The sequence below is a fragment of the Esox lucius genome, chromosome 13 (genome assembly GCF_011004845.1).
Source record: "Esox lucius isolate fEsoLuc1 chromosome 13, fEsoLuc1.pri, whole genome shotgun sequence".
NCBI lineage: Eukaryota > Metazoa > Chordata > Actinopteri > Esociformes > Esocidae > Esox > Esox lucius.
Window position 1 is genome coordinate 26057171 of NC_047581.1, and position 19893 is coordinate 26077063.

At 39.7% G+C, this 19893-nt stretch overlaps 1 protein-coding gene across 3 annotated transcripts; it reads left to right on the plus strand.

The window, feature by feature from the left end:
* The first annotated feature begins 98 nt into the window (after window positions 1-98).
* LOC105014393 (TNF receptor-associated factor 2) lies at window positions 99-13204 on the plus strand. 3 transcript variants are annotated; one of them, XM_010876676.4, is made up of 10 exons: window positions 99-2886; window positions 6920-6998; window positions 7580-7678; window positions 7855-8016; window positions 8121-8195; window positions 8320-8394; window positions 8544-9050; window positions 9866-10043; window positions 10239-10387; window positions 11163-13204. In XM_010876676.4, the coding sequence occupies exons 1-10, from the start codon at window positions 2699-2701 to the stop codon at window positions 11379-11381; spliced, it is 1731 nt and encodes a 576-aa protein (XP_010874978.1). In that variant the 5' UTR covers window positions 99-2698; the 3' UTR covers window positions 11382-13204. The 3 variants fall into 3 exon arrangements, with proteins under 3 accessions (XP_010874978.1, XP_019908245.1, XP_010874979.1); XM_020052686.3 differs by having other exon boundaries at window positions 8544-8924; XM_010876677.4 differs by having other exon boundaries at window positions 8631-9050.
* Window positions 13205-19893: the final 6689 nt, after the last annotated feature.

Sequence of the window (19893 nt, forward strand, 5' to 3'; positions counted from 1 at the left end):
GTGCCATCGGTTTGCCTTAAATAATTGCAATATAGTATTCCATTTGTACTGTATTTGCCTTCATTGCACATCTATACATTCCACTTGTAATATACATATACTTAATACTTGTAAATTGTCTGCCCTCTTCCATTTGCACTTCTGATTAGATGCTAACAGCAATTCGTTGTACAATACATTTGAATCTAATCTTCAACCATATCTCACTCCCAGAAATATTTTCACGCCACTTCATTTAGAACTCAGTATAATGTAGGCTATAAACTTAACTTACCAATACACATTAAATATATTTAATGTTGTATATGCTGCACTTTAGCACCATCACAGTCATACACTGCGGTCAGTCGGAAATGGTGTGCGAAAGTGTAGTCATCCACGCTCAGCATGGAATTGAGCCTGTAATGTAGCTTTAAGTGTAGCAGCATTAATATCTCCATAGAGATTCATTATATATTTAAATGTTCATTTCTCCAATGTCATTGAGTGAAATACGTCTATACGTGTTGTGTTACGTGTTGTGTATAGAGAAGATCTGGCTGAACACAAAGTGAAATTATTCACTAATAGTTAAACATGTGTCTGTAGTTTAGCATAAAATAAAACGAATGTAATAGAATCCCCAATAGGACCTTCATATATTTTTTCAACAGATGTCTGGATCAGATCTATAAACACTGAAACATTTTCTTATTACATAGCATGTTCAGTAATGTTTAATTCATTAATGTATCTCAAAATACTAAAATTTCAACCGACTGAGCAAGACACGTTTTCAGAGTGCTCAAACGTAAATGATAGCCATGCACACAATTTTTAGGAAATTTTGAGCGAGTATTTTTAAGAGTCGGCTGTCACCAAGCCACAGTTTTAATATCTTCTGATGACGTTGCAGGAGAATGGACTACAGAAGGAACACAGTCAAGGCCCACCACCAGTCCCTGTGACAAAGGTTTTGATGTTCCTGTGGTACATGGCCAACCAGAACAGCTTTAGGGAGATGTCAGACAAGTTTGACTTGTCGCAGTCATCGGCACACAGGATCATACTAGAACTGCTTAACATAATTTGCACAGTGGGACCAACCTTCATCTCCTGGCCAAATTATTGTGAGAAAGCAGTGTCTGCCATGGAGTTCCACCGCGTCTGTGGCCTCAGTGGTGCAATTGATGGATGCCACATCAGGATGCAGAGGCCCCCCATAAGAGGGAACTACATGAATAGAAAGTCCTACTCTGTCCTCCTTCAGGGGATTGTAGACAAGAGAGGGGGCGATTCATTGACATTTTTGCTGGACCACCAGGCAGGGTTCATGATGCCAGGATGTTGAGGGCCTCCAACTTGTGTTTGACTATCTGGATTTTATGCTCCCAGCTCAGTCTCCAACTTCTTCACAACATGGCAGGAGAAGATGGGTAAGTAGATTGTTGGGAGACACTGCCTACATTGGACAGGCCTTCCCATCTAAGTTTGACAAGGGAGCTCTTACTGAAGTAGACCAGCTGCAGAACTCCAACATCAGCTGTGGAAGTGTGGTTGTTGAAACAAGCCTTCGGAAGGATGCTATGCAAGTGGAGGTGTCTTCGAACATGTAGATTGATGCTGTGATGATCGTGATGGCAGCCTGTTTTCTGCAAAGCATGTGTATTTGTGCTTCAGAGATATATCAGGAACACCCACATGACTGCCCAAGGCAGGACAATTAAAATGTATTTCAACTGATGAATTGGATAAATTAATTGCTACCATTGATTTGTTTTTACATTGTGTCAGACATCCCAACCTGCAAAAAGTCATTTCAGGGAGACAGCACAGTCTCTGTCTCGCATGCACGCCCTTGATTACTCGTTCTAAATTCCGAGATATTTTAACTCATTTGCGGGCATCAGGGAGCCGCTAACAATATGCGGGAGACTCCCGGGAGCCTTGGGATGTCTGTTGTGTGTACCAGTAAATAAGTATTTACATCAATTAAGTGTCTGACCATTTACTCATTGCCCACAATGACACTATGGTTAATGGTATCTAACGAAATATTTAAACTTGACGTGATGTTAATGTATGACAACATTATTTAATGTCAATATGCTATACTAACACCCGGCAAATGGTCAGCTCTATGGTGTTGTGGTTAAAGACACAGACTTCCACGTGGACGACCTAGGTTAGAATCTTGAGAGGGCAGCCATGATCAACACTCTCTATTTAGGTCCGGCTGAACTAGGCTTGCCTGGTTTCTTGTTTTTCTCTTTCAACTAATGGTAAGCTAAACTAACCACACACAAACTGAAAGACTTCATTGGTGAGCTGCTCAGGATTGGCGGGTGCTACACGTCATATGCAGCAACTCTCCACACCTGATGGAAACAAAAGAGACAGGGACAGCGATATTAGAGTTGGAACGTAAACTCCGCGATCTCCAACGTCAACCAATCACATTAATTTCTACCTTAGGGCTGATCTGCCTCCCAGAGTGAAGTCCCAACTCCTTGTGGTGTCCAAGTACTTACGGTTGCTATAATCGGGAATATGTAGAATGCATTCTCTCTCCTGCTCGGTAGCAAGCCCGTGCGTTCACAGGAATGCGTTCTCTTAATATCCATCTGTGGGTATGTTGGACCCCATCTAGAGTTACTACGCTTGCTGTGCTCCATGCGCCACCAGCGGTTGAGTTATTTTCTTACATGTTCAGCGAGAAATGGCTGCTCAAGAGTCATCTTCACCATCTTCACTGGAAGGCAACAAACCAGGGTTACCTAAGAAAATTTTAGCCAACAACCTCGAAGACAAACACTTGTGTAATTCTTGTTTGAAAATATTGAGAAGGCCTCTACAAGCCCAATGTGGCCATCGTTTTTGTTCGTTTTGTTTCAACAAAATTGTTAGGTGAGTGTCATGCTAGTGCTCAGGCTCAGTGTTTTACAAACGCTACGTTAGCTGTACCTACTGTAGCTAGTCTAGCTAGCCACACTTGCTTATAACAAGCATGCACGCATGAACGAGTTGACAGTAGGGCTGGGTGATTCGAATGTATTTTTTTAGCTCGATATGTTAAATGTGTAGGCCTTTGTAATCCATAAATATTATTTTAATTTGTTTTGCGTGCGGTTTACTTAACTGACAACAGCACTGCATCTCAGTGTCTTTCAGTTCATTTCCTAGCACAGAGCTCTTCGGTCACAGCGTGAGCGCATGTAAAATGTATACAGATCACAATCCTAAACAGTCTAAGTTACCATGAAGGAGCCTAACGCGGTAGATTATCTCAAATGCTTCAGTGGTGAAACGTAGACTAAATTATCTCCAGAAAAAGCACCAATATTTGCTCCATTATATGGTGGTGGGTTCGTTTTAAGAGGTCAACATTTGACCAAACAATTGCCCTGTACATAACTGTCAAGAGGCAGGTAATGGCACGACGAACCTATTCCATTGATTTGTTTGTACATTGTGTGTACCAGTAAAGAAGTATTTTCATCAATTAGGTGTCTCACCTTTTACTCATTGCCCACAATGTAGTGTTAGGTATACAAAAAAAAGTCTCAGGTAAAATCCAAAGCAATAATTTATTAAGAAACAGAACCGGAAACAGGTTTATAAAAATTACACACACAACAATCAATCCACCTGATTTATAATTAAAGAGAACATGTGCAGTGACATGCTTTTTTGCCAAGTATATGGTTTCCGTCTATACATTGGAAAATCCCGGTTTAAAACCTGTATTTGATGGCAATATCACTGCAAGCATTTTGCTAAGAAAGCAGTGTCAACGAAGTTGCTATACGTTAAAGTAACGCCAATACGTTTTTAAATCTCATTATTTTTCACCACTACAGATATGTTTGAGCATTATTGTTGTATTGAAATCCTTTACATTATAGATCACAATAAATATCAGCTATATTGGTAAAACCTTCCAAAACAGTATAATTTGGGCACTTGAGGCAAGAATAAACTATATGTTTTATTCTTTTGTATATTAATAAAGAAAAAACTTATTTTACTTGTGTGTTTAAAATGTTTAGTCTTTTAAGTAAAAAAGTTATTTTGGGCAATATCGCTCAGCCCTACTGCATGTCAACATGTTGCAAGGCATGCCAGACGTTTAAGTCAGTAATTAAATAGTTATGCCCAGATTTTAGTACTGTCACCTAGTTGTAGCTCTGCAACAATGTCTGTTTTTTTTTTTCCAAACACAATCGATGATCTTCCGTTGGAAGCTCACTAAATCTATGAATATGTCAGACAGTGCAGAATCATTTGTGTTAATATTATTCAATTACATTTATTTAGCATAAACTAAATAATTTGTATTTCTACTTTCATCTTGCAACTGGCTAATTGAGATTATTTTGGTGTGACAACAGTTACAGTAATTGTTTTTATTATTTGGACACATGGATATTTGAGCTAAAGGTGTATCTATTTTGTTTGTGGAATATTGTGGAAAAGTACATTTCTTTCTGTAATTCAAATCAAAAAGTGACACCATATATTCTAGATTCATTACACAAAGTGAAAAATGGCAAGTCTTTTTTATTTCAATCTTGATGAATACCGCTTATAGCTCATGGACATCGAAAATCCAGTTTCTCAAAATATTAGAAAAAAACTATAATACAGAAATGTTGACCTGAGAAGAGCTCTAATCAGCTAATTAACTTAAAATACCTGCAATGGTTTCCTGTGTTAATTTATGCACTAAATTCTTGATCAGGGCTCCTTTTGCACAAATTACTGCATCAATGTGACGTGGCATGGAGGTAATCAGCCTGTGGCACTGCTGAGGTGTTATGGATGCCCAGGGTGCTTTGATAGCGGCCTTCATCTCATCTGTGTTGTTGGGTCTGGTGTATCTCATTTTCCTCTTGACAGTACCCCATAGTTCAGGTCAGGTGAGTTTGGCTGGCCAATCAACCACAGTAATAACATGGGCAGCAGTTACCAGTTGTTTTGGCACTGTGGGCAGGTGCCAAGTCCTGCTGGAAAAGGAAATCGGCATCTCCATAAAGCTTGTCAGCAGATGGAAGCATGAAGTGCTCTAAAATCTCCTGGTAGACAGCTGCGTTGACTTTGAACTTGATATAACACAGTGGACCAACACCAGCGGATGACAAGGCACCCCTTATCATCACTGTGGGAACTTCACACTGGAGTTCAAGCTACTTGGATTATGTGCCTCTCCACTCTTCCTCCAGACTCTAGGATCTTGATTTCCAAATGAAATGCAAAATGTACTTTCTTCTGAAGAAAAGACTTAGGACCACTGGTCCAGTTCTTTTTCTCTGGTTCAGGAGTGGCTTGACACTAGGAGTGCGACACTTTGTTGCCCATTTCATGGACATGTGTGTGTGTGGTGGCTCTTGATGCACTGACTCCAGCCTCAGTCCAGTCCTTGTGAAGCTCCCCCAAGTTCTTGAATTGGCTTTGCTTGACAATCCTCTCAAGGCTGTGGTCACCCCTGTTGCTTGTGCACCCTTTCCTTTCAGTCAACTTTCCATGAATATGCTTGGATACAGCACTCTGTGAACAACCAGCCCTTTCAGCAATGACCTTCTGTGGCTTACCCTTCTCGTGGAGGGTATAAATGAGTGTCTTCTGGCCAACTGTCAAGTCAGCTATCTTTCCCATGATTGTTGTTGTGTGTACTGAACCAGACTGAGAGATTGAAGGCTCAGGGAGTTAATTAGCTGATTAGAGCTCTTCTCAGGTTGACATATCTGTATTGTAAATTGTTTATTCTAATATTTTGAGAGACTTTATTTTTGATTGAAGCTGGATTTTTGATTGAAGCCTTAATCAAGATTGAAACAAAAACCTTTTTACGATATTCAGATTTTTTGAGATGCACCTGTACATTTCAACATTAATTGAGAAAGGTAACCCAATTTAACAAAACAAGCGACTAACAAAAATTTTAAACATTTGTGCAATTAAAATGAACAGAAATGCAGTTTTCTTTATGTGGAAAAGGTTAGTACACTTCTGTGTACCCTGACATACTGTAAATACAAGTGCAATACAACAAAATGCAGTTTGCAGCTCTAGTTAGATGCAAACTGCATTTTGTTGTACTGTACCTGTACTGTTCAATGACAAAGTTGAATCTAATCTAATAACATGGCAAAAATTTGAATCAGGTGCACTGGAACAGGTAGACGTTCTTAGAAAGTCATTAGATGGTAAAATGGGTGGGTTCAATTTAACATGGGTAAAAACCAAACCTACTGGTAGAATATGCTCTGGTCAGATGAATCAAAGTTGAAGTTGTTTGGCTGCAATGCCAAAAAATAAAATGAAAAACTGCCTTAAAATAGAAAAAGCTCATACCAACCATTAAACATGGAGCCGGTGGCATTTTTGTTTGGGGCTGCTGTGCTGCCTCAGGGCCTGACAAACTTGCCACCATTGAGTCAACCATGAATTACATATTGTACCAGAAATGTTTTGAGGTGAATGCAGTACATTTGTCAAAAAAACTGAATCTGAACCGTGGCTGGATCTTCCAACAAGACAATCTAAAACACACAAAGCTACAACAGAATGTTTCAAAAAGAAGAAAGAGGGTTTGGAAAGGTTGAGTCAATTAACAGACTGACTGACAGTTACAAGAAACAGCTACATGAAGTTATTTCAGCTAACGGGAGCAGCACCGACTTTCTAGGAGTGTACTTACCTTCTTCCACACTGAAAAATGTAACACAGCTTTTAAATTTGGATACTTTTATGTGTCAATCGTTTTGAATTGAAGAATATATATCCACATGTCTTAATATGTAACAATAAAAAATAAATCCAGGGGTGAACTTACTTTTTCACATCTGTATTTAAATGCTTTTTAATTTTTTTTTTAATCTTTGATGGTGGAATAGTGGAAAAGATAAATGGCTGGGTTACATATTTTCTGTCTTTTAAGTTCTGGACCACAGAAATGCAGTGCTTGCATTAAAGAAGACTTGTTTGAGGACCCCACATCTATTCTCAGAGAAGGCGGTGTAAGTAGTTCCTAGCTAAATCAAAAGTGAACTGTTACATCAAATGTTTAGTAAAAAACAGTTTGGAACAAATTTAAAGAACATAACAGGGGTACTAGATATTGAAGGGACAAGTAAAATGACTAGGTAATCGATTGATGTCTGCATCGTCTAACTCAGTACTGAATATAATTTAAATAGTCATCTTAGACTGAAAGAATATTGTCCTTTGATTATGCAGTCTCATTTCCTGAACAACCAGTGTATGCATCTTACTGACGAGTTGAATTGTTTAAAATCTGTAAGGCATACACAGTGGTAAATCACTGCCTTGCAGTGTGGCATCTTTGCGAGACCAGGGTTCAAATCCGCTTTTGGAGGACACGTTTCTCAACATTGACAGTCCCTGGTTCACAGGGAGTCACTGCAAATAAAGCGGGGCTTTAATTGGGAATTGAATACCACAAAATAAGTATAAAAAAAATAATATATATATTTAAGGCACTCTGGTTTGCTGTTCCAATCTATAGAGAAAAAGTATGTCATGAGTCTGTCCTTTAATAAAACGAAATAGTCTAACACAACCTTCCTTTACCTTCAAGGCTTTTCCTGACAATGCAGCAAGGAGAGAGGTGGAAGCCTTGGCAGCTGTATGTCCAAATGAAGGGTGCACTTGGACAGGCAATATCAAAGAATATGAAGTATGGAAGAATCATTTGTTTTTAACCTTTTTTTTTATACCAAATAATGTATTCATTTTGTGTACATAGTGTAGTGTATGCTGCTACACAATTTAATGTCACATTTTGTTATGTCATGAAGTACTCTGATTATGTCAGTGTTTGTTTTTTGAAGTATGCTTTCTTGTGATTTTCAGGTGAACCATGAGGGAAAATGTGATTTCACTATAATTCTCTGTCCCTCCTGTAAAGAACTCATGAGGTCCAATGAGCTTGAACGCCACAGCGAACGAGAATGTCCTGAGAGGACACTTAACTGCAAATACTGCAAAGAACCTTTCCATTTCAAAAACATCAAGGTAAATCCCTGTTCTTACTGGAAAGTAATTTGGTTGCATTATGAACATTTGCAAGGTACTGTTTTGCAGTGTAGCTTGCATGACAAATACATTTGGTTTTCTAGGCGCATGATGAGATCTGTCCAAAGTACCCTTTGATTTGTGAAGGCTGTGCAAAGAAAAAGATTCCCAGAGAAAAGGCAAGGACGCACACATGTTGTTGACTTCATTGATTCATTGTTTGATTTATTAATGAATAATGTTTTATTGTTCCAGTAAAAGTGGTTGTAGGTGGATTCACACAGTTTGGTTCTCTCCCTTCAGTATGTGGATCACATCAAGTTCTGCAGTAAATTCAGAGCACCTTGCAGATTTCATGTTGTTGGCTGTGACACGTCTGTAAGTGGACTTCATTGACACCACCTTCCTTTTTACTGGGTGAAATTAAAGTGGGATTTAGAGTGGATTACTTCAAATGAGCTGCTTATGAATGTGTTGGCTTTAACCAAACTGTGTTTGTGTGTTTGTATGCAACAACTTTGCCCAAGGTGGAGAAGGAGAAGATCCATGACCATGAGCGTGCATGTTCCTACGAACACTTAAATCTGCTCTTACATTTCATCATGGGCATCAAGGTGAGCCTGGAGAGCTTGCAGCCCCAGAACCTGGAACTCGCAGGTCACAAGATCCACGAACTGCACCGAGCCTTGAGAGAGCTGGAGCTGAAGCTGGGACAGCTGACTCTGGGTGTGGGGGCCCCGGTGCAGGGAGCCTGTGCTCCAGCCCTTCCCACTCCGGCCCTCCCCGCCCTGACCACCTCCTTCACCCCCCTGCCCAGCGCGATGGGTGCTGCTCTGGAGCTGCAGCTCCACAGTGAGAAGACTAAGGTGGCAGAGCTGAGCCGGCGGTGCCAGGAACTAGAGCTGAAGGTGAGCACCTTTGAGAACATTGTTTGTGTCCTCAACCGAGAGTTGGAGCGCTCCTGCACCACCATGGAGGCCTACAACCGGCAGCATCGCCTGGACCAGGACAAGGTGGAGATTCTCAACAACAAGGTGAGAAGGAGGACATCTCCAGTCCCTATCTACTAGTATCCACACCTGCGAGCTTGCCTTCCTGAATCCAGGCTACTGTCCTGAGATACAGCCTCTCTTTTTCACCACACTGGGATGATTTAGTAGACCAATGACTGTTCATTTGACTAAAGGGGTGGGTTCTAGGACAGCCTGTCTCACTTACTGGTCTGCAGGCCATATCCCTAATGAAAAAGTCATACTCATTACGATGTTTATGGAAACATGCAGTTTTGGTGCTAGCTTACTTAAAGTGTACGATTGCCAGGAACCTGTTTCATGGCTTTTTCCTCTGCAAGGCACAAGAGTCATATTGGATTGTTGTAACCGAATGCAGGTCTCCTGTAAACAGTCATTACTTGGTCTTTCCTGTCGTTGTCATACATTTCCAAATTCCATTCTGATGCTATCCAGAGTCCATTGGGAATTGCTGCGATAAAGCGATAAAACATTTCATATACAAATTAGGGAGAAAAACTGTACAGCAATTGTACAACAAGATTTTTGGGATACCTTAGAAAATGATAAGAATTTAGGACAGGAAGCTTGGAAAGATTACACAACAAGTCTACCAAAGCGAATTGCTTATGTTTTGCATTCTAAGGGAGGCCACATAGTTATTTAAACTTTTCAATATTTCTGTAATAATTGTCTTTAAAAAATGTTATCGGATGACTTGAGACTTTAGCACAGTACTAATATATGTTTATTTTTATGTAAAAAACACTTATTTTACAAACATTGATTATTTGAACATAGGGAGACTGATGAAGATTGAGCTGTCTTTGTTGCTGTAGGTGCGTCAGCTGGAACGAACCGTAGGCCTGAGAGACCTGTCCATCGTGGAGATGGAGGGGAAGATGAAGGAGATGTCTGCAGCTACGTTTGACGGCATCTTCGTTTGGAAAATCTCTGATTTCACAAAGAAGAGACAGGATGCCATTGCTGGCAGAGCCCCAGCTATGTTCTCTCCTGGTAGTGCCTTTTTTATCAGCTATTTATATGTAATTGAGACATCAGTGTCAACAGTATGGAACAATGGGCCTAATATCTAATCATGTAAATGGAAGTCTGTTACTGTACATAGTAATTGTTCAATAATGTTTTAGACATTATGGGCCTGCCTTCAGAAGACAATGCTAACTTACTAATCATATATACATTTTGCAGCATTTTACACCAGCAAATATGGCTACAAGATGTGTCTACGGATTTATCTGAATGGGGACGGTGCAGGGCGTGGCACTCACCTGTCTTTGTTCTTCGTGGTGATGAGGGGACACAGTGATGCACTACTCAAGTGGCCCTTTAACCAGAAGGTAAGACTCACCCCTGATACGTCTGTCTGTCTGTCTGTGTGTGTGTGTGTGTGTGTGTGTGTGTGAGAGTAAGTACTATTGTGAGAAGTAGAATCTACTGCAGCCATTCTCAAATGTTGAACCAAGGAAAGGCAAAGCATGTCCTTCTTCCTCTGGGGACCTCTTGGATTATTAAAAAAAAAATCTATTTTTGTTTTTAAAACACACAATGCATTTTTTTTATCTGCTACCCTAACACATTTAATTGTTTTAAGATTGTAATTACATTGTCAGTATAGATTTGTTTATTTGAATACACATCAGAAATGAGTAACAAGTGTAACCACATTTTACAGTTATGGTTTGTGACTAAAATGCGTCAGAATGGAATTGAGGAGTTCATTTTAACGTCAGGGAAGATTACAGTTACAGATTTTCTTTGTCATGGCCAGATAGTGCTGCGATCTAAAATGATGAATGAGTAAATGCTAGTACTCAGCCCTGAGCTCCACCATAATGGCTGGGATGACAGAGGTTTTTGTGTATTTTAAATGGCCACATGGGAAAGCAGCATCCTCAAGAGTAGACATGTTTCCTTCTGCTATCTTTATTTCTGGTTTTTGTCTACCATAGTGAAATGCATGAGTAGTGTAGTGCATTTCTGTTCTGTGCAACATGTATACTGTCCTTAAAAAAACCAAATAAACCATTGCTCATTGCAAATGAATGGTTTCCCTTTTGGTTTGACATACGGTACAGTAGGCCTAGACGTTGTTGTGATCTGCCTTGTGTTCAGGTTACCTTGATGCTGCTGGATCAGAATAATCGAGAGCACATCATCGACGCCTTCCGCCCCGACATCTCTTCCTCCTCCTTCCAGAGGCCCGTCAGTGACATGAACATCGCTAGCGGCTGCCCTCTCTTCTGCCCACTCCCAAAACTGGACTCCAAGAACTCGTACATACGAGATGATACGATATTCATCAAAGCTATAGTAGATCTCACTGGCCTCTAGGTGAAATGCGCTCACTGCCCAAGCTTTCCATCCCAGCTGCTTATGTAACCAAGTTGTATGGGTTCAACTCCCAGGCCCAGGGGACTGTTCTAAATGGCGCCCTATTTCCTGTGTGTTCCTGATTTCATGTTCCTGAAAGTATGTTAAAATAGTGTATTACACCGCAGATAGGGTGCCATTTCTGATGTATCCTAGATATTTTGATCGTATGTAGTTTCAAGCCTGGTTGAGGAGTCTCTTGTTCACAGCACTATGTTGTGTTGGCCAACATTAAGCTTGATGTCTTTATTACCAAACAAACAATCACATAATCTTTTTGTGAGTACTTTTTTTGTTCAATGGAAGATTGAAGTGTTGTTTCAGATTTCCTGTGAGTTAGTGGGATAGACATTTGCTGTTGTATTGATTCTACTATGCTAATACCTTTACCACTGACCTCTAGCACTTGAGCGTTGTTGGATGATGACAAAGTTGTGGTCAATATATGAAGCATTGCAGATGCTTAAGCCCTTTCTGTAAGTGCCAGGCGTTTGTGTAACTGCAGCTTTTGCATTGACTGACGTGGAGTTGCACCAACAACAATGAATACCCATTACCTTAGTTTTAAATGGTCAGCTTTGCTCATACTTTGCAGTGTATTTAAGAGTTGGAATTTGAAGTCATTTGACGTTTGTCAAGGTGTGGTGTGCCTGTAATCAATGTCCTGTGTTCGTAGTGGTAGACATTTCTTGAATTCCATGAATTCCAAGTGCAGTATTTGGGTTTTTAATCAATGTTGTTTGTTAACACATTTTCTTTTGTCCTTCTTAGCTGAGTTGCTATATTTGATGACATGTTGGATCTGTGGAAGATACACTGTATTTTGCAACAGGGTAGTTAGCCAAACCTGAGTAGTAGTGACAGAGTTTGTCATCACTCAGGCGTTATAGCTTGAGATAGGAATACTGTAATTGTGATGACATAAAAGGACTGTTTACAAATCACAAAAATTTAGGGTATTTAAGGATAAACTTCAACTGTTGGGCTGTTTATTGAAGCCAGTAAAATCTGTAAGATAGTTTTTATTTTACTATAAGTGCCTGCGTCACAGGTTAATTATGATCAGTGAGCCATTTAACTGTGGATGTGCTGTCCTGTGTACTGTATGGGTCCAAATAGGTTTCAGTGGTGTGAAAAAGAGCATTTGCATACTCCAAATACCCATTACTGTATTATATTTGGTATGGTCAAAAGTCTACATGACATAGCCCTCAACATACCATGTAGATGAAGTTCCTTATACTTGGGAGATGGTCTGTTTGGGATCCCTCTGTTGAATGGAGAAGTCGTCGATATCTTTCAATTAGATTTGCATTGTATCTACAAAGCAAATTAACCCAGAATGCTTTCAAACCAGTCTGGAAATATTGAAACCTCCGTGCATGAGCTGTTTCAATGACGATTCATGTTAAGTCCGGGTTTACATTATAGACCAATAATGTATTTTTAATTGTTTTCTTATAAGCATATGATTTTTATGATTGAGAAAAGATATTCATGATTTATATTGCATATTTATTGACATCCATATCATTTACCTACATATTCAGGTTATGCTGTTGATGTATCCTGAGTGAAATATAGTTACATACTAATAGAATATATCTGTTTATTTATGGAGAGATTTTATTTATTAACATTATATTGTGTGTTGAGATGGTTTAAAAGCACGTCTGGGCTCATTTTAAATTGTTTGTAGGCAAATCTAGAATGTATGTGTCAGTGCAAACTTTCCTCAATTGCCTCAAATCTTATGAGATTAAACACTGTTCAATTGCAGTTAACACGCCTTCAGTAGTCCATTTGAAAATGTGTCTTCTCTTGTTTGTACATAAATAATATATTTGATCTTGCCAGTAGACAAGACGATTGTTATATTCTCATATTTCACACTGCATTTTGCATGTAGTTGTGTTGATTATTAAAGAAATGTTTCTATAATATACATGATTATTCTTATAATAGTCTAGCCTGAATTATGTTAAATCCTTATATATATATATATATATATTATATATATATATATAATATATATTTTGCAATTATTATAGTGTATTTTTTATGTCCTGCTAATGGAACATTTTATGTTAACTTATTTGATGCAAATGTTTTCAGTTCTTTCCACATCCCTCCATAGACATTCATCTGATGATCATACTGAGCTGCACATGATGTAAAAGGGAAACAGCATAAAACTGAATCACCACAATGGGCTTGCATGAGCCCCCGACCATGTGACTTTCATTGGTAAACCAAATAAGTGGTGAAACCTTGTTTGATTCTATGTGAACAACACTCAACACTATTATGCATACCGAAATGTGTGCAACACTATATATTTTGTTTCATTGATTAGCCTGTTTCTTTAGAACGATTTACATTAGTCCAAGGGAATACATCAAATGTACTGTATGGCCATCAAAACTACCCTCTATTGTTACTTTCTATAAGATGTTGTTATTACTTAGTCATATAAAAAGATTCGGGTTTCTACTGACTTTTTGATTTTTGTTTTTATTTCTGATTATTTTCTGTACTGACTGGTCAGGTATCATTGAAAGGGTTTTCATTTGTTTCTCCACTTGGGGGCACCCTATACTAGGAAATAAAATGTTGTTTGACAGCTGATGTTCTGTAATGCAGAATTCCAAAACTATCTGATATCTTACAGCATTAACATGAAAGAACATGTAACTTTTAGGAGACATTATGGCTAATTTCACGGATGAACTTGACTGATCTCAGAGCCACTGGGTTTTAGGGTTTTAGCTGTGTCCGGCGTGCCTCACTGTCTTCTTGACAAAACTACATGTCTGAGAGAATGTCTGTTCTCTGTTGGATAGTAGATATTCTTACGTTAGCAGAGAGGCCTTATGTTCCCACACAATGGCCCCCTTGTCTAGACATTCCATCCAAAATGACACCAGATTATTCATTACTGCTGCGGTATATACATCATTGGCTCCTCATTGCTTAGAAAAGCTTACAGTGGTTTCTATTGAATGTCTCCCCAACATCTGGTAAAGATCTGTCAGTAGTCAAAGGCATAGCGTAATTCAAGATGTGACTAACATTTGCAGTAGCAAGATGATGTGAATATCTCATGTGTACAGGTTTTTTTAAGGGGTGTTATTCTACTGTAGCATTTTACATCGACATTTTAGTGGTTTAGCAGAAGCAGTTACAGATCAACTTGAGTAATTATGGTTGATTTGGACAGAATGACATGTGGTGTCTTGCCAGGTCAGACATTTGTTCAAGCAACCTTTTGGTTACTAATCAGATTCTCGATTAAACCGCTACGCTATTGAATGGATGGATCGGCATGCAGGCAAACACATAAAGGAACTTAGCACTGCGTTATTATGTTTTACATTAAAGCCATTTAGCAGAGGCTCGATTATGAAAAATGCACACTTTTTTGGAAGAGAACGCACAAGTATGGTGTCTTTTGTGCTGTGCTCTTACAAAGTGAGCTTGCGGATGTTAAGAAATTAGCCTAAATAATTGCAGAAAAACTGCTGGAGCCACTTCGATAGTCTGTAAGTCGAAAAGTGTGCGCGACAAAGCAAATGCTAGCTATTCACACCCAGTGAAGTGTTTCAATTATAAGGAGCTTCAAACAGCAGGATTGTGGTTTACCAGAATATGTACACTGTCTTTTGGGTTTCAATAGAGGGCAGGCTTGCACTAGGCTATACTCTCACTTTAGCTGTTGGATTTAGCAGACGATATTTGGCTGCTAAGAAGCTCAATCTATATACGGTACCTCGTAATAACACGCTTTAAAAAATGTGCTAATAAATTGGAAATACAAAACTTCCATACAGTCATGGGAAAAAGCTTGTGAACCCTTGTAAAGTTGCAGTTTTCTTTACATATTGGAGGCTAGATATCTGAGCAAAATTCCATCCAGATTTATAAAAGTAAACCAATTTAAGAAATCACAAAAAATCTAATGAAATTGCATAACTGGTTTATTCATATTCCATATTCCAAAATGCATATTCCAAAGTTTATTCATTGATAAACCGTGATATACAATGGCAAACATAATTATCAGGTGCACCAAAACAGATGCAAATTATTACAAAATCATTACAGAGTAACTTGAGAGAGTCCAGAATTCTGTAAAGAGTTGAAACTTAGTCTGGTTTGGTCTTAACCATTTTAGTAACGTCAAAAGACCAATCCAAGGCCCTCAGAAGAAATATTATTGATGCCCATGAGTCTGGGAGGGGGTTACAAAGACATCGAAGCAATTTGAAGTACAGAAATTCACTGTCTGACAGATCTTCTACAAATAGAGACAGTTTAAGACCACTGGCAATCAACATAGGACAAGTTTTCTGACCAAATTCAGACCTGACCGAATGATACTCAATAAAGTCTAAGAGCCCCAGGGTAACATCATGTGAACTGTGGTTAACTCTTGCTACAATCAGTGTTGAAGTGCATGGGTCAACTATCAGAAAGATACTGCACAAACTTGGCATACATGGAAGTTTTGGGAGGAAGAAACCTCTGATCATCAAGAATAGATGTCAAGGCACAACAGACGTTTAAAACGCAACACCTGGGTAAACGCACTGATCTATTGGAACAATGCGCTCTGGACAGATGGTGGACAAGGTGGAGTTGTTTTTGTACAATGTTAAGCTGTATGGAAACACTGCCTCAAATGGAAACAATGCTACAACCTCATACCTACTGTAAAGAATGGAGGGGGAGGCATTTTGGTTTGGTGTTTCCTAAGGGCCTTGTCAACTTTCCTTCATTGAGTTATGAATACCATTTTGTACCAGAGTATTTGTGAGGTGAATGTAAGGCGCCATATGTCAAAAAGCTGAAACTGAACTGAACATGGACATTGCGTCAGAACAGTGATCCAAAACACAAAAGCAAAGTTAAAACTGGCCAGCTACATGAAGTTATTTCAAACAGAGGGTAGCACCAGCTACTGAAGCTAGCGGTATACTTACACTTTCTGCACTATGAAATTGCATTTCATTACTGTTTTGACTAATAAATTATTGCAAACTATAGTCTTTACATTTAATTTCTTCTCTTTATTTGTCAATAGTGTTGAAGTGAAGATTACATGTCTATACATGTCCAAATATGTAACAAAAGTAAAAAACGTTTTACATGGCTGTATCTCATGTACATTAGCATTAAACCCTTTATTCAGTACTGTGTTGTGGCGCCTTTAACAGTGGTTACATCTTATAATCTTCTTGGGTATGCCTCTGCCAGCTTTGCACATTTGGGTGGGCCACTCAAGGACATTCACAAACTAGTCCCAAATCCACCCAAGCTTTGTCTTTGCTGTGTGCTTCAAGTTGTTGTTTTGAAAGATTCAAATTTGCCTCAGTCTGAGGTCCTTTGCACACTGGAACAGATTTTATTCAAAGAGCCACTGTATTTTGCTCTATTCGTCCTTTCTTCTATTCTTAATGATTACCCGGTTTCTTCCACTGTGAAGCATAGTAGTTGAAGTTTTGTGTAAAAAAAGAAAATCACAAGTGCAAAAGACGTGCTACAAAAGACGTGCTGCAACATAAATCATATACATTTTTGAGTTGCGGAACTAGGATTTAGAAGACTGTTGCATTATACAGGAATAAAATTGCATAACAAAATATTATAACGAACTGCCAAGAAAACGACAGCTAATTACAACAGTGTGTAACATTTTCTGCAAGAATATTTACGAATTTACTTGAAAACAAAGATCCCTAATAACATTGTAGCTCAATAACAAAAAAAATACCAAAGATACACAAATTTCCTTGTAGCTCAATAAGAACACATGTTGCTAGATAGAAACAGTGCTTATGAAATAAGGCTACTCATTGGCCTTATGATGGCCTAACTACTGACTATCATTAAGTATTCTAAAGAGATGGATGTCCTTCTGGCAGATTCTCCCATCTATGTAGAGAAACTAAGAAGCACTGTTGAAGTGGTCACTGGGTTCTTGGTCATATTACTGACTAAGGCTCTTCTTGGCCGGTTACTTAGTTTGGATGGGCTGTCAGCTCTAGGAAGAGTCTTGGTGGTTTCAAACCTCTTCCAATTTACAACGATGGAGCCCACCATGCTCCTGGGAACTTTAAATCCTATGGAAACTTTTTTTTATAACGTTCTGCAGCTCTGTGCCTTCACAGAGTTCTCAGAAGTTTACAGAGATTTCCTTGGACTTCCTGATTTGGTGTTTCCTCTGACATGCACTGTAGGACCTTGTATAGATAGCTGTGTGCTTCTCAATGTTTTTTCCAAATGTAACCGTACCACAAGGATGCATTTCTTAAGACCCAGTAGAAGCCCCGCCCGCAGCTGGAGTGAGGGTGATCCGTCTGTTACACCTGTGGTCAGTAACTATTGCCCTTATAAGGTGCAGCTGATCTGGATGACGCGAACTGAGGCAGAAGGAGAGAGCTTAAAGCACAGAACGCTGGAACTGGAAGAGAAGGAAAATAATCAAAGGTCATTATTTTGTTAATGTCCATGACTGTTCCGCCACATATGCCTCTAATTGAGAACTTACATTACCTATTTTTGTCTTTTATGTATTACTTTTGTTTTGTCAAGAGAACCTGCATTTGTATTTGAGTCCTTATTTCTTACCTTTTGATTATAAAAATCTTGGTTAAGATCATTCAAAGGATCTCATTTGTTTTATTTCCACCAACCAGCACAAAAGGAAAGAGAACAAAATACGGTCCCTTCACACAATCAATTGAATTTAGACACTGGTGGATTCAATTCCTACTGCAAGTTCTAGAGACATCTTAGTGATGATCAAAGGACACAGGAGGGATCTTAATATCATGGCATTACGTTTTCAGTTAAAATAATTCTAAAAGTTTGTTTTTGCTTTGTCATTATGGGGTATTGTATGTAGTTATGGCAAAAAAGATATACTGAACAAAATTATAAACACAACACTTTAGTTTTTTGCCCTCATTTATCATGAGCTGAACTCAAAGATCTAAGACTTTCTTTATGTACACAAAAGGCCTATTTCTCTAAAATATTGTTCACAAATCTGTCTAAATCTGTGTTAGTGAGCACTTCTCCTTTGCCGAGATAATCCAGCCACCTCACAGGTGTGGCATATCAAGATGCTGATTAAACAGCATCTTTATTGCACAGGTGTGCCTTAGGCTGGCCACAATAAAAGGTCATTCTAAAATGTGCAGTTTCACTATATTGAGGGGGTCCAGGTGGGTCTGAAAACCAGTCAGTATCTGGTGTGACCATCATTTGCCTCACGCGGTGCAACACATCTCCTTCGCATAGAGTTGATCAGGTTGTTGATTCTGGTCTGTGGAATGTTGCTCCACTCCTCTTCAATGACTGTGCGAAACTGCTGGATATTGGCAGGACCTGGAACACGCTGCCTATTCAAGAACTGGGATGTTTTCAGCTTCCAGGAATTGTGTACAGATCCTTGCAACATGGGGCTGTGCATTATCATGCTGCAACATGCCTCAAGTGGAGGAGTTTAAGTATCTAGGGATCTTGTTCACGAGTGAGGGAAGGATGGAACGGGAGATTGACAGACGGATCGGTGCAGCTTCTGCAGTAATGCGGTCGATGTATCGGTCTGTCGTGGTGAAGAAAGAGCTGAGCCTCAAGGCGAAGCTCTCGATTTACCGGTCAATCTACGTTCCTACTCTCACCTATGGTCATGAGCTTTGGGTCATGACCGAAAGGACAAGATACCGGATACAGGCGGCCGAAATGAGCTTTATCCGCAGGGTGGCTAGGCGATCCCTTAGAGATAGGGTAAGAAGCTCGGTCACCCGGGAGGAGCTCAGAGTAGAGCCGCTGCTCCTCCACATCGAGAGGGGTCAGCTGAGGTGGCTTGGGCATCTGTTTCGGATGCCTCCGGAACGCCTTCCTGGGAAGGTGTTCCGGTCCCGTCCCACCGGGAGGAGACCCCGGGGAAGACCTAGGACACGCTGGAGGGACTATGTCTCCCGGCTGGCCTGGGAACGCCCCCTGGAAGAGCTGGAGGAAGTGTCTGGGGAGAGGGAAGTCTGGGCATCTCTGCTTAGACTGCTGCCCCCGCGACCCGGCCCCGGATGAAGCGGAAGAAGATGAATGAATGAATGAATGAACATGAGATGATGGTCATGGATGAATGGCACAATAATGGGCCTCAGTATCTCGTCACGGTATCTCTGTGCATTCAAAATGCCATCAATAAAATGTGTGTCCATTGGCGTACTGACCTGATGGAAATGTTCCCTATGCTATCCTCCTTGGTTTTTAATCAAAAGCACTATATAATGACCAACCCGAGTTTCATTTGGGCACGGCCATAGAAGAGTTCACGGGATGAGCCCAAAGCAGCATCTCTCATAGTGATCTTACTCTGACTTTCTCCATTGTCTCCGTGCCACTCACCAATCTGCAATCTCCAAAATGGAAATCTTTGTCCAGGACCTAAATGGTACACAAG